Source organism: Phytophthora ramorum (assembly GCF_020800215.1).
Source record: "Phytophthora ramorum isolate Pr-102 chromosome Unknown Phyram_PR-102_s0003, whole genome shotgun sequence".
In the NCBI taxonomy this organism is placed as follows: Eukaryota; Oomycota; class Peronosporomycetes; order Peronosporales; family Peronosporaceae; genus Phytophthora; species Phytophthora ramorum.
In genome coordinates, this window is record NW_027150649.1 from 5,256,294 (window position 1) to 5,271,401 (window position 15,108).

Here is a 15,108-nt window from a genome sequence, read left to right on the forward strand (position 1 = left end):
TGGGATCCAACTGCTTATTTGTCAGTGGACGGCCATGGACTTGGGTACAGATTAACCTGTACTAAATGACACCTGAGACCGCTGATGCATTGCTATATACATGTAGCGATCGACTTGGTAGTCCGCGAAATGTAAACAATCTCGACGCTCTCGTTGTCTAAGGAAATATGATTTGTGTGGCGCTGCCAACAATCTCGATAAAAGCAGAGTCGCTCGCGTCTCTCACTCTTTTTTCGGTCTCCTCAAGTGGTGGTTGCGGCTTGGACTGTCGTTACCGTCTACACCATTTTCCGGTCAAGCTGCAAAGATTTTCAAGCAAGGTGCAAAATGACAGATGACGGATCCAGGATAAAATTCAAAATTCATTTTTCGTGTTTTGCAAACTTCCCCCAAAGTCTTTCCAGGCAAGTTGCAAACCATTCATTTTGGGGGCTGGATTGTTGGCTCTCACCCAAACGCTTGGTTATCGCGAACTAGGGAGAGCGAGGTCGCATCTCGTTCTTCATTCCCAAAGATGTCATCACCCTATAGTTACTTTGTGTCAACGATTTCAAAATCAGCCAAAACAAATCAGAAGTGCAACGTGTCTTCTTCTACCCTGCACGTCGGGCTTGCTGATTTCGGTCCAAAACCCGGATGGCCGTCGAGGACAAGCAGTGTCTCTCGCGCCGGCATGTGCCCGACTGGCAGCACTGCCTATTTTATTTGGTGTTCGTGCAATGCAACTACGATTCACTACGTCTCTACGCTTCTGCCTCGCCCTATCCGTCCGTGTATTCAGCAACGCCCACTTAGTCACTCGGGCCCACGCCTCAGACGCCCGCCCTACGTGCAACCTGCAGCAGACTGGGGAGCTCCCTCCCTACCTGTACACCCGTCCGTCCTCCCTCAGCTTCCACGCTAAGCCGTCGCCAATCCCAGCTCCGTGCGTTCGTCCGTTTGGGGCGTCCGTCTCAACCCGTCGGGTGAGTCGTCCACGCGAAGATCACAGCGGCGCCGCCACACCAGCTGCGGTCCGTTCGTCCGTCAAAGCCCCAGACCCGCTCACCAATGCGGATCTAGTACCCGTTCGTCGTCCGTGCCGTTGACGCAGATTGAGAAGGCCCTGCGCCCTCCAGCTCCAATTCCAAAGTGATCGATGCCTTCGCTCGTCGGCTGCGCCCACCCCACTCACCCATCAACGCTGCTGGCGACCTCCTCGCACGCCAGCTGCTCACTGCAGTCAGTCTTCGTTTTCGTCCCTCGTTCCCTTCATCTGAGTCGAGATCTTTCCACCCGTGGCCCCTTTGGCCTACCTCGACCCGTCGCCGTGTCCGTTCGTCTCGCTCACTCTCGTCCGTCCGTCCATCGTGTGCCGCATGGTGGCCTGGCACGTTAGTCACCATGTTACAGAAGGAACGAGCTCGGAAGGATGAGAAACGTGCATCCGGTATCCTGCGGGCCAAGTTCTGAATCCGGAAACAGCCTAGCAGGAGCTAGAATGCTATTCAAACTCGTACTGAATTCACTCACCGCTTCTCGCCGACGAAGAATGCTTTGCGTCTTGATCTCCAATATACGCAGCGGTGTTGAATCCAAGCCATCAATGAGTTGAAACCAAACGCGATTATCCTCACGTTCTATAAGGCGTTGAAGCTTCTCTGCGGCAATAGAAGCTTTCACCTCGCTTATCTTTGACAGCACAGTCGCGGCATCAGTCATCAGCTGGCTGATCGCCTCCATGGATCGTTCTACTTTAGCCTTCTTCGATCCAGCTGAACGCGAGCGTTCTGCAGCAACAACATCGGCAACATCTCCTACAACATATTCATCAACAGCACCAATTGCAGATCAACAAATTGGTGACAAATCGACATTATTCTCGGATACTCTTGTGCAACGGTAAAACTCGGGTGGATGGGAGGCTACAAGCAACAAGTACGTGGTCCTGTGGGTCCATATCAGCAGCAGGATCCAGCAATATCGCAGGGAATCGATCCAAAATATGGACTAACGATGCTCGGAGATTGGATACTGCGTCTGCGGCGCATTGCTGAGGGACGCAGATTGATGGATCAGCGGACAGTTCGGCGTATCGAATCGTAGCTGATGAGATGTTTCGTCATGAGACCTAAATGTGGTGTCAAAGCCGATTGTTCGGCAGAGATGCCGCAGAGCAGACTATAGTTTAAAATTGCACACCTGATTATATCCGTGGACAACCGCTCTATCAAATATAGCAACCATACCAGGTTGGGGAGTGGACGGTAACGACAGCCCAATCGAGAACAATTAGAGCATCTCCAACGCGGGGCTGAAAATGGAGTTGAAACCTCAGTTTGGGTTATATTACGGCCACAAGCAATCCAACGCAGACCTCATTTTGACCCAACCTCAAATAAATTCCCGCTGTCGACCTCAAATCACGTCGGTTTGGTGCCGACGTTTGATGTTCCGGCCACATCCACCTGCCCAAATTATTGTCCCCGACCCCTATTTATCTACGCTGAACATGTCACTTTAATCCGGGACAACTGATTGCAGTTTTTCTTTGGGTTTTAACAATGGAAAACATGCCAGCATCGACACAGAGACTCACACGAGGGCCGACCTGGGAACTACAGGAAGACAACCAGCTTGCTAAAGCGTGGGTGGCGGTGCGTACTGTAGCTGAAGTGGGGACAAAACAGAAGGCAGACACGTTCCAGGAGAAGGTGGCGTCATAGCACAATAATATTTGTCCCAGAACACACGAGAAGTCCGAGAGAGGGACTAGTTCAGTCATGAAGTGTTGGAAGGCACTGCGACTGGCAGTTGCGAGGTTCTACGGTTGTTAGGCTTCCGTGATTCAGGTTAACAAAAGCGGCAAGAGCGCTGAAGATCACGTCGACGACGCTGAGGTGATGTACGAGGAGTTGTACAACTAGGCATTTGAGTTCATGGGGCTTGGCGAGAGCTATGCGATGAGCCAAAGTGGAATGAGTTGCGCTATACCTCAAACGTCCATTCAGTACGCCGTAAATGAAGCGCCTCCGGTGGTGATAGGCTCACATTGAACGGATTGACTGTATCCGATTGGTAGAAAATAATCACTTCAATAAGTTAGGTTTGGTATAGATAAAAAGAGCAGACGTAAGGCGGTTGTGGCAGCTTCTAGAAGTTTTCAACTGCCTGAACTGCGGAGACGGCACGCTGTCGGTGTTCATCGCATCACCACGCCCTGGTCACAGCTATTCGCCCTCCCTCCCCCAAGAGTCCTTCGCACCAGATATACTGGTAGAACTTGTTGATCCCAGCAACCTGACCACAGGGAGCCCATGCCGATGGACACTCAACTACGCGCCTAGATCGATCAGCAGAATCAAGCCATAGCTGGACGCAAGAGAGTGCCCAAGAACTTACCTAAGTCCACGGGGAAGAGAAGGAAATACTTGTGCGAATGGTTGTTTCAGATCGAGAACATTTATCGTATTAACGGCATTCTGGTTGAAGATGCAAGGACGCACCTCGATCATTGCGTGAGAATCGACGCACATATTGCATGGATCAAATTGGACCTTGTGGTAAATCGAAGGGCAACATGTTGACGATTCTTTATAAGCCTCGAACGCTTCCTCGTATTCCGTAGTTGACACATATCTATCTCCATTCTCCCATGCTGGTCCAAAATCGGACAGTACTGTATTCAGGAGTTTCACTTGTATGTTACGGCTCAAAATAAATATTTTAAACCTCTTTTTACTATAATGTATGCCGATATACAGGCACATATAATTCAGATTGATGTTTGAATGTTCAACACTAAAGAGTGTGTAGTCTGGCACACTCATCATCGACACGGGCGCGCGGACAACACCTGTACAGCGAACAAAGTTGCCTACTGATGCACTAATGGTATATGACGGGCACGAACATTAGGTGGCATAAGCAGCGCGAAATGGTGTTGATGTATTATTCCTCTCTTCAAAACTAAAAGTAAGCGCGCACTATTAATACCAGTCTATTCCTCTAGTACACGTCGTACCTTAAAGCAGAGCGGATGTACTTGTGCAATAGTGCTGTCAATAAAAATCGACATTTTCTTTATATTTTCCAAATTTCGAGTTTTTTTATTCATCATGTAAATATTCATTGTCTCGATGGGTACATCAGCGCTCTTATACTTGACTTGATGTTTGTATTGGGTCTTGTATTCGGTACGGCACAGTAAGTCGAAACCCGCTGACATGATCAGGTTAGGCAGGGTTTCAGGCCTTTTGAAGTTTTAACGTTTCTTTTCAAATTCGAAATCATAAAACGTTCGAACGTTGGTATTTTACCGAATATGCTATTGACAGCACAGCCTACAATGCGCTTGCTGGAAGTTGGGGGGTTTAGGAGTTGCTGTTGTAAAGAAGCCCCCCCCCCCCCACACACACCACACACACACACACACACATCACACACACACACACACACACACACACACCACCACCACCACGTAGATCCCACGGTGATCGGCGTGCAACTCTACTGATCGCTTTCGAAACTGAAGCGCATCACAGCAGTGGGACCGCTCATCTGGTCGTAATAAGGCTGCGAATGTGAATACAAGACGGTGTATGAACACATTAAGTACTTGACGCCGGCATGGGACGACATGCCTCCAGTAGCTCGTCGTGGAGCTGCAGCAAGAGCTTGTGGCAGAGCTGGTGCCGTGAAAACTTCTCTAGCTGCCGCAGTAGCGCTGGTAGGGCCCAGCGCTGCAGAGATAGCTCCACCAGTAGCGGGACGATGTCGGGTGCGTAGCCTGCGCAAATGAGAATAGGGAGTAGCGAAACCCATGAACCCACGCACGCCACGCTTGCCGTCCACTGCATGCACAACTCCGCCACGGCTTCCACGAGAACGACTTCTGCACCGGTAAGCTCGGCGGCTTCTTCGTCTTCAGGCTCATCGGAACGAGGTCCATTCTCGACAACCCACGTCCGCAAGCAGTGCTGCACCCGAGCGGGGAAAATGAGTCTGGAATTCGAGCTAGAACTTGCATGCGCCAGCTCGTGTGCCAGATAGCCAGGAGGGAATAAGCGAGCTCCATGGTCCAGCAACAACTGCGCCTTGGTGTCGCGGATATCCCGATTTGTTGCGCCAGTATCCTCAACAGGATCGTGTTGAAACACCTTGGTTCTGGACTGAAATGGTGTAGTGCCCGCAATGTACAAACTCGTCATACCTCTCGCGTCGGTAGTATTAAGAGAATTTGTCTCGCCGAGCTCCTGGAGGTCGCCAAACACGCTCGTCAAACACTGTAGCAGCACCTCCACCTCCCGCTGAGACCCATACCGAGCCGCATAGTGCGCAGGTGTTTCCAACTGCTTCGTGGTCGCAGCCAAGTTGTCACCCGCTGGGTCCAAGTCGTTCAAAAGCTCCATGAGCAGCGTGTTGCGCTGCTTGATAGATACGTGCATCGGTGTCTCTCCCTTCTCGTTGCGAATAGTCACCGATGCGTACTCGTTGTCCACAACATAGCGCACGATTTCCTCCGTTCGACATTCCACAGCTTGCAGCAGCACCGCCTCGCCAAAGTCGAACCGTTGTGGTGTGGCCACCCATTGATGGTGGTTCAAGAAGAGCTGCAGTACATTCAGATTCGCCCGCTGTAGCATGAGCACTAATGGCGAGACGCCGTCCTTGTCCTCCGCATCGATGCTGGCACCACGGGAGAGCAGCAATTCCGTCACGAGTAGACCCCCTTCTTGCACGCAGTAGTGCAGCGGTGTCTTTCCGTTCTGTCAGCACGAAACAGTGATATCAGTCTACCGGTTCGAGTTTCTTCCCAACGCGGTGCCTACCCCGTCCTGCACGTCGATGCCTGCCCCGGCGTCGAGCAGGAACTTGGCCACTGGGTACGCGTCGTCACTCGTAGAACAGTGCAGCGCCGTCTTGCCATCCTGCAATAGCAGGAACACCGTGAGAATCCGCTGGTCAGCTAGCCAACAGCGACCGGTCGTACCTGGCTTCGTGTGTCCATATCTGCATTGAATTGGAGCAGCAGCTTGATCACCGCGAGCACCAGTTCTACTTGTTGGCCCTCTTTTTCTCGGCACTACAGTCAGAATTGCATGACACAAAACAAATAAATATAACGAGAAACACACCAAGTCTCAACACGTACGTCAACAACAGTGTTGCGCCGCACCGCTTCGCCGTCTCGAATCACACAGCGCATAGTCATGAGATTGAGCCGTAGAATAGTGACCATCATGGCTGTCATGCCGTCGTCGCCACTCTCGTCCGGGTTTTGGCCCGATTCGAGCAGGAACTGCATCATCTCGACGTTGCATCCCCAGGCCGCGGTGTGGAGTGTTGAAGCACCGATCGTGCGGAGGTGAAAGGCGCCCCAGCTGCAGAATTTTGCCTGTCGCTGCGACGGCGAGTCCGACACCGGAGACCCGACGTGCTGTAGCAAAACATCCGACAAAGTGTTAGTTCTATGGTCGCTGCTGGTGTTGACAAGACGATGTTCGTACCCGATTGAAGTCGAGCCACTCTGGGAATTGACGCCACAGTTGGCGCATGGAGGCTGTGTCGTCGGCGGCACCGGCAGCCAACCACGCTGCGTGCACGTCGGCCATGCTGGACAAGGGGAATTTTGCAGTCGCTTGGGCGTTCGTTGCGTTCATCCGGAAGAGAATGCGATAGTGAGGTCTGGTCTCGAGTGATCGCACACAGACCGCATACGGATGAGTACCACGTTGATGGAGGTGAGTTGGCTGCGGCGGCGCCAATAGAAGTCTCGGCAAAAAAACGGTTAGTATGAGTTACTCCACGAAAAGGCGCAATTTCAGAACTGAACACGCAAGTCACAGATAAGGCTGGCTACGCCCGTGGTGGGTTGGACAGAAAGTATCACCTCGGCTCTGTGCCACCTTGCTTGTCGCAACCAAGTCGTGCTCGGCGAGGTTCGGCAACTACCGATGCTAGTTGCGCCGCAGATCTCTTTCATGAAATGGATCCACACACGAAAATTCCGTAAATAGTCCGACTCTGAAGCTCGCATCGGACTCGCGCATCGACAATAATACAGCAGATCCAATATTTCATGAAAGAACACGGACTTGCATCGTGTTTTAGCGACACTTCAATGCTGGGAGCGGCGCCACCACCTCGCTCGCACCGCCAGAGGCCCTACTTGCTGCGGCTCGCCCACACAACGAGCACATAGTGCACATATTGGCAAGTCCCCTAATCTATACATGAACTCGTACGCCCCATAGTGAAGTCTAGTCAAAGTCTCCACCACAGGCGACCCTTCAGGGCTCAGGTGAACATTGTGTAAGCGGATAATCATTTTTTTGACAAGCTAATTGGCGTCGAAGTTGCCGTTCGAGAAACATATACTGCTCCAGATCGTCTCGTCTCCTGCTTCCGCAACTCATATGCACGAGATATTGCCTCATCTTGCAGCCACACCTGCGGACGTTCTCGCAGATTCAGGCATCGCGCCCAGCGAACTCCCGTCGTTAGCACATCTTGGTGTCCTACTTACGTATTTCGAGTCATACTGGATTGCAGCATGGTAGCCATTGCTCGTTGTGAATATATTCACTGCCGATCGAGCCGCTTCCAACTGACAACGACACAGGTTTTTGATTTTTTACATGCGAGCCATGTTCGTTGGCGCTCGTGTGAAGTTTCGCGTGCAGGTTCAGTATCTGGCGCTGAGCTTGACTCAAAGTTCAGCAGCACGAAGAGATGATTTCGACAGAAATTGCATAGGAGACCAGCGTGTTTTGAAGATCGAGTTTAGAATAAATAATACATGAAAGTGACGCATCCTCGAGATGTAATCTGGGGGAGGGGGCTTGCGAATATGTGCTTCTGGTCAACACGCGAAACTACTTCAAGCTGATGCACGAAATCAATTCTAACAGAGCACTTTTGTATCGGGGGGGGGCAGTTTTTTTACACCTGTGCTTTTGAAGGGTTTCACGTGTGATGAAAGGATTAGATGTACGTGAAAACCTTATAGATGTGTGCGATGATCTTCACGTGCCGATCGTAGTTTTCACGTGTGCTCTATTCTTCGTAAAAAGAGAATGTACTTTTACCTGTAGTACTAAGAATATTGTAAGGTAGCAGCATTTTGATGATTCAGACAAAGTCGTAACCTGGGCGATGTGTGTAGTTGAGCACTTCTGCAAGCTCTTGAATGTCACATGGCTCAACCGTAACGTTCCCGTCTTCGGAGTGGTCGATCGACAAGTGGTAATACGACCTGCCTTTAAAGAACCACAGCTGCACGATTATGACTTCAAACACAGTTGTACAACTGTGTCAAGAAATACCAGCTACAGGTCGTTAAGCACTCAAAATCTTCACGCTACTGATGAAACATTTACATCGCATAACACTCTGTAGTACTAGGTGGCGTGAGAATCTTCGTGCACGTAGATAGTAGATAGAAAACGTAGCTGCAGCTAAGTAGTTGCTACCATGGTCACCTTATAAAAATTAACACATTAAGAAACCTACGCAAAACACACACGTGAAAACCTGCAATAACACGCGTGAAAAACACGCGCACCCTTTTGTATCCACCCTAGGCGGGCGGATAGCTCTACACGATCTTCCGAAACGCCTCCAAGTTTTGGCTACCCGGACTGCAGTTTGGGCACGTTCCCAGCTAGCTCATGTGCAATTAACGTCTCGATAATCGCTTGGGGTTACTGCGCAGTATTGACGTTGGCCGAGCTAAGCCTGGCGGAATCGCGTCCAACTGAGGCTCGAATGTCGTGCAAGAATACTAGCGCTTCATGGATAAGTCTCAACCGCCACCGTCGATACTGACCACGCCTGATTGCCTTTGCATGATTTCACACGCGATTCAGCTCAGGTTCGTTGTGCTTCACTGAACCAGATGGGATTCTAGCCCGGTCTGGGATTGATCTCAACTGTGCCACAGATAATACAGTACATGATAATACAGTACACGCCACCGTCAGAGGATTTCCGACGTCAGACGCATTGCGACGTCAAACGAATTCCAAACGACCTTACACGTCGACGGTAGTCGAATTCCAACGAACACTCGTGGCTTCTACAAAACAGCGTGAAGCTTGGCTTCGTTCATGTCGACACTGACTATCACCTTCATTAACGCTGCAAGCCCGTGGGAGCCCGACGTCTAGAACTGAGCCGCGTGACATCACCTTCAACAAGCGATGTTTACAAGTAACGTTGGCTACCAACGACGGTTGTACCTTTCGTTTGCCTCAACCACGATGACTGGCCATCCCAAGAAATTTGACTTCTGTGTTTGACCACGTGGCCACTCAGCGGCTGAATCAGCTGTGGCAGTGCAGAAGGCACGGCCAGAACCCAGTCGAAATCCAGACCAGCCACCACAGTAGTGTGGAACACTGGTGTCGCGCGTACTTACAAGATCTGGCCACGTACTACCCGGATATCGTAAAACGAAAGCCTATAATAATGTGCAGCGAATGGCGTCTTATGGTAAGTGCTAGTTGGATCGGTGCTGGGCTTACAGCCGCCACCCCATCGTCGCCTTAGCCAAGTAGCGGCTTAGGCCCTTCAGCACCGTACTATCAGCAGGGTCTTTCTCTTTTCTAATAACCTTTTGCATTGGATGATGCAGTGACGCCTTATTAATGTTAAACGAACTTTAGTATATAATAAACCCTTATATATCGATATACATGGTATGCTCGCCGAGGAAGTTGGATTACTGTACTTAGATCTTGCACGAAAGGGCGCAGCCATTCCTGAATCATTCGCATCCAGCATGATGCGAATCGTCTTCTCCTTCCTCCTGCTCGCCACCCAAGCTCTTGCAATTGAACTCGATGTCAATGATGTGGCAACCACCAGCCGCAGTGGCAGCCTCGACGACGTGGAAATGTTCATTCAGCAGGAAGCTCAGGTGCTCAACACGTTGATCGAGTTGGACAACCAGCTCAACAATCTGCTGGACCAAGTATCGAGTGCCAGTGGATCCACCAAGCTCGACGTAGTTGTCGGACAACCGGATACTGCAAAAAGAGGGTCGGATCGTTGGATCCACGACGAGATCGTGGTGGTCGTCCCACCAGGTGCACACCTTTCGGACGAGCAGAAGGAGACCATCAAGCAGGAGATCGAAGCCGAGGTGGCCGATACTTTGGACGCGATGATTATGGTCGGACCCCCCGAGGAAGAGGTGATGCACGAGGGTTCCCAGGTTCTTGACAGGGTCACGCGGTTGTTTGAAGAGGAAGCGCAAGCTGAAAAGGACCTCGAGCAGATGAAAGGGGAGCTGAGAGCTGCATTGGACAACTTGTCCGCTAGTGGTGATACGGAGATCGACGTGGTGATCACGGAGTCGGACGGTGGCAAGGAGATTGTGACGGATGAGGTTGTGGTGGTGATCCCAGGTAGTGGACCTCGACTTACGGAGCAGGAGAAGGAGAAACTGGAAGAGGAAATTGTTGAAGAAACGGCGGATGCGTTGGGGGCGGCGATTATGGATGAGTTTCTTGACGATGTAGAGGACGTTCCGTCGGATTCTGAGACTGTGACGAGGCTACAGGACGACCCACGGCTTGAGGAAAGTTCTCCCCGGGAAAATACATTTTCGTCGCCGGAGAAGGCCGTTCAAGTTGTAGGGGCTGAGTCGGAGCCGAAGCCTGCGTTTCGAAGCGCGGTGGCTGCAGCTATTGCCCAGCCTGGCTTCGAGCACCCGATCTTCGTGCCGCACCATTGGCAGATGCCGCCAGACGAACAGCTTTGGACCATGAAGCTGTCCATGCTGACTTCGATTTCGTGTATGACGCTACTGCTGATCGTGGGTGTTTGGACTGGGGTTCGACGATCGCGTCGCCACACCGTCATGGACGACAGCCACTTCCGCTGGGCTGAAGCTGTCGAGTACATGGACGCCTTCCCTTACGACCCGTAGCTGGTGAGACCCCATCATACAGAGCTGTGCGTCTTCAGTATTATCCAGCTAATGAACTTGAAATAACAACAATGTTCAGGTAAGCCTAGCTCTTTAGTGGCAACTTGAGGACGCGGAGTTTGATATGATGAATCATAGAGAGCGGCCAAACTGAAGTGTTGGAGGCACGTATCAATCATCCCATCGCGTCCTGGAAAGTCAGGAAACCCCAGACCGTTGAGTACGTTTGCCCTCGGTACGCTTTAACAGCGGCCTTAGAAGCTAGCTTTTGTTATAGTGACCTCGAGCCTCACGATCACGAGACAACAAAACTATTGTGGCCTTCAATAGCTAACGGTGTTGTGGCAGACAACGTCTGCATATGAGGACCAGCACCCGTATTCAACACCCCCTACAGCAGCAACAGGCGTCATTATTTACCTATCGGTGCGTGAAGGCCTTTCTTGGCTTTATGGTTGTATTCGCTGTCGTCACGGAGCTACTGGCTGATCTACCAGTGCCGATTCGGCTTGGCTTACAGCGAGTTGCATTCAAAACATGAGATGGAAGAGCGAGCTACCACGTCCTGATGACGAGCACAATAAATTGCGCTAGCAGTACAGATGGAGGTCGTCTAGGTGACATATTTGAGCCGCTACTGTACATGATGCCACCAAAGAACCCTACGTTCTTCGTGGCAACCGAAGGAATGTAGGTCTGCAAGTTGAAGTTTAGTGAGAGTGATGTACACTTCAACTTTCGACTATAATTAATGCCCTTCGTCGTCCCGAGAGCGTGTGTATTTATTTCCCTTCCTCTTGCTGTGCGTCATGGCCAGCCGCCGTGTGTTTCCTCTTTCTGTAGAAGCTTCTGCGTCCTCCTCGAGCGTCAACCGATCGCATCCACCCCCACCCAAGAGTCCTGTGCATCGTACACCGACGGGAAATGGGTCCGTCAACGACGCCGCTAGGCCTCCGACTGGGGGCTCTGTCGGATACGTGGGCTTTGATCGGCTCATGATGATGCGCCAAGTGAATGCAGCGGCGGCTCCACCAGCAACGACTTCAATGGCGAACGCAGGAGATGAGGCGTCGGCTGCAGTGAATCATCGCCAGCGCATGGCGGCGGAGCAGCAACGGAGACTCGAGTCAGCGTTGATGGCAAAGGAAGACTATTCCGGAACCGTCGAAGGGCAGGAGCGATTGCAACGACAGGAGGAGAGGTCTCGCATGAAAGAGGAGGAATTGCTTGCGATCCGACTGGTGGAGGCGGAGAAGCAAGCTGCTCGAGCGTTGCAACGAGAAAAAGAGTTAGAAGAGGAAAAGCGAGTCAAGGATCAGTATCTCGCCAAGATCAGAGCCCAACGAGAGCAGCAGGAGAAGGAAGCGAAGGAAAAAGAGGCGGCGAGAAAAGTGGAAATGGAGAGGAAGATGAAAGCCCTGAAGGAGGCAGCGGATGCCAAGGCACGCGCCGAGTTTGCTGAGAAGCAGCATGCGCTTGAGGAGGAAGCTCGCCTTGCGAGAGAGAAGCACCAAATTGAGGTTGATAGCGCGCAGATGCAAGTGGAAGACGTTCTGGGCCACGCCATGCAGCAGGAAGCGATAGCGGAACGAGAGCGACAGCTACAGATTGCTGCAGAGCAGGAGGAATGGCGGTTGTTTCAGCAGCGTGAGCAGGAGAAGCAACGCGAAGCTACGCAACTGCGTCGGGCTGCTATGGCGCAGCAGTATGAGCAGGACAAACAGCGACGCATTCAGATCCACAAGTTGCAAAAAGAGCGAGCTGCGCAACAGGTGGAGCGTAGAGAAATGCTGAGTCGACAGCGTCAACCGCAAAACGCAGAAACCAAATTGGAAGACAAGTCGACACCTGTGACAGCAAAAGAAGAGGCAACTATTGGATCCGATGCGCCGAAGCAACACGTCGAGCTGTCTCCATCAACCGCTGAAGGTCACCATGACGATGAAAAATCGCCCGAGGTCAAGCCAACTGAAGAAAACTTGGACCTGAATGGCAAATTGTGTGCGGAGTCTTGTGAGTCGGTTGTGGATGCACAAGCCACAGAATTAATTTTTATTGGTGCTGACCAAGGAGAGAGTGCAATCTCAGCTGCCGAAGAGCTACAATTGCTGGAGGACCCAATCCCAGTTGCTGAGAAAGAAGTCTCAAACGAGAAAACGGAGGACGAGTCAGCTCAAGTGGAGTGTGAAAAATTACCGGTTAGCACGGAATGTTCAGAGGTTGCTAGACCATGTGAAGACGCTTCAAACGCGGAGAGGATTGACGAGGTCACGTCAAAACTGGATCGAAACAACTCCAAGGACCACCGATTTGAAGGCAATGAGAGTAACGAAAACAAGAACGGTGAAGACTTCGATACCGTGCCAAGTCATACGGATACTGCTAATGAGCCTTCGGTTGAAATATCTACGGCATCATCAGTCCAGCATGAGCAAAAGGAAGCGATTCGACCGGTTTGGAGTATTTCTGCAGCTCGAGAGAAAGGATTCGTACCATTCGCGCAGGTTCTCAGTGTAGTGGCCAATTCCCCAGCAATGCAGGCGTCACTGCAGAGTGGCGACCTGCTCGTTGAGTTTGGTGGGATTGTTAGCAGCACACCCAAATGTTTGATGGCAATGGCGGAGTATGTCCAAAAGCACGTGAACAAAGGTTTCCCAGTCATTTTGCTGCGTCCTGCTCAACCAACGCCAGAAACTCATTTCGAGGAGCTGCGGGTATCGCTCTGTCCACGAAAGTGGAAGGGAAAAGGCTTGCTAGGCTGTCAGTTGAGTCCGTTCAAATGGCCCGACGAAAAGGAAGTGCCTAAACCAATTAGTGACTCGGAAGTATCCGATACCGTAACGGAGAATTCTTCCGAGGGTGCGAGTGCCCTCGTTATCTATGACATCGTGTCTGGATCGATTGCAGACCAAGCGGGTCTCGTAAATGGCGACATCCTTGCAGGATGTGATCACATGGAAAGCATAAATGTTGCAACTCTGACAGCGGTAGTTGAGCATATCCAAGCTGCTCGGTCAGCCTGCTTGTCGGTCGATCTGGAAATCAATCGGTGGATTGCAGAGGACCAATGCTACCGCTCGCTGCATATTGTTTTGTCCTTGACGGCGGATTCAGAACCACTTGGGTTCGCGCTCACCTCCTTCGCGGAATACTACAACTACTACCCGAGCACTGAGGCAGCAGTATCAGCGTGTGAGGAGTGTTATTACACTTGTTTGACGACTGCTCTCCATGCAGCAGCTCTAAGTGGACACGTGAGTTGTTTACAAGCACTGCTAACTTCGTTGCAAAATGGAGATGGAGGCGGGTATTCTGCGACTGACTACTTGGACTGGCGAGATGAGGACGGACGCACACCTTTGTTTTACGCGTGCTATGCAGGCCAACTCGAGTGCGTGCGCTATCTAGTGAAGACGATGCAAACCGTGCTGCATGACCAGCCAGTCGTCAACACTGGCGTTGACTTGTACGGGGATACAGTGCTCCATGCTGCCACAAGCAGTGGGGATGCTGCAGTGATCGCTCTCTTGCTTGGAAGCGGATGTGTGAAGGTTGACGATAGAAACCACATGCGTCTCACGTGTGCTCATGTGGCGCCAAACGTGCAGACGCTTGTCTCCCTTGGCGAGCAGTGGGAGGCAGATTTGCTAGCAACTGACTCGGAGGAGCGCATGCCGCTGGCATACGCGTGCCTACGGAACGACGTGGACAGTATCAAATATTTATGCAGCAAGCACCCCGATTTCGTCGACTACGCAGACGTACGAGGCAATACGCCACTTCACGTAGCAGCATGGTTGGGGCTGCAAAAGGCATCCGAAGTGCTGATCCACTTTCTGCCGTCCATTGCGCTGTACATCACGAACGAAGACGGCCAGAATGCAGCCGACTTGGCTCGCTCGAGCGGAATGGAAGCGGTAGCCAATTTCCTCGACAGTGTCTTGGCTGCTGCAGACTCGAATGTGTCGTAAGAGAAATGCATGTCACACTTTTGAAGAGCTAGTTTCTACTTGCTTGCCTCCTCAAGGCCGCTGTTCTGCAGCGCCGACTGCTATCTTCCCGCACACCTTGATCGGATGAGCTTTGCTCTCCTTGTAAGAACTCGTGATCAAGAATCCGCTTAGCCTCAGAAGCAACGCCGCAATCAATTGTTCGTCAGCTCTTGGCTCCGCACTTTTATCAGGAGAGCAAGC

The 15,108-nt window shown here is 51.5% G+C and overlaps 3 protein-coding genes across 5 annotated transcripts; 2 read left to right on the forward strand and 1 right to left on the reverse strand.

Moving 5' to 3' along the window:
* Positions 1-4,589: 4,589 nt before the first annotated feature.
* On the reverse strand, positions 4,590-6,593 carry KRP23_4678 (Ankyrin-3; the record flags this gene model as incomplete). Of its 2 annotated transcripts, none has more annotated exons than XM_067889665.1 (5): positions 4,590-5,747; positions 5,811-5,909; positions 5,972-6,064; positions 6,158-6,418; positions 6,489-6,593. In XM_067889665.1, the coding sequence occupies 5 exons, from the start codon at positions 6,591-6,593 to the stop codon at positions 4,590-4,592; spliced, it is 1,716 nt and encodes a 571-aa protein (XP_067748805.1). The 2 variants fall into 2 exon arrangements, with proteins under 2 accessions (XP_067748805.1, XP_067748804.1); XM_067889664.1 differs by having other exon boundaries at positions 6,134-6,418.
* Positions 6,594-9,763: 3,170 nt separating this feature from the next.
* KRP23_4679 (uncharacterized protein) lies at positions 9,764-10,915 on the forward strand (the record flags this gene model as incomplete). 2 transcript variants are annotated; one of them, XM_067889666.1, is made up of 2 exons in its annotated part: positions 9,764-10,444; positions 10,506-10,535. In XM_067889666.1, 2 exons carry the CDS (start codon positions 9,764-9,766, stop codon positions 10,533-10,535), a joined length of 711 nt encoding a protein of 236 aa, XP_067748806.1. The 2 variants fall into 2 exon arrangements, with proteins under 2 accessions (XP_067748806.1, XP_067748807.1); XM_067889667.1 differs by having other exon boundaries at positions 9,764-10,915.
* Positions 10,916-11,724: 809 nt separating this feature from the next.
* KRP23_4680 (Inversin) lies at positions 11,725-14,886 on the forward strand (the record flags this gene model as incomplete). The annotated part of the gene is made up of 1 exon (XM_067889668.1): positions 11,725-14,886. One exon carries the CDS (start codon positions 11,725-11,727, stop codon positions 14,884-14,886), a length of 3,162 nt encoding a protein of 1,053 aa, XP_067748808.1.
* Positions 14,887-15,108: the final 222 nt, after the last annotated feature.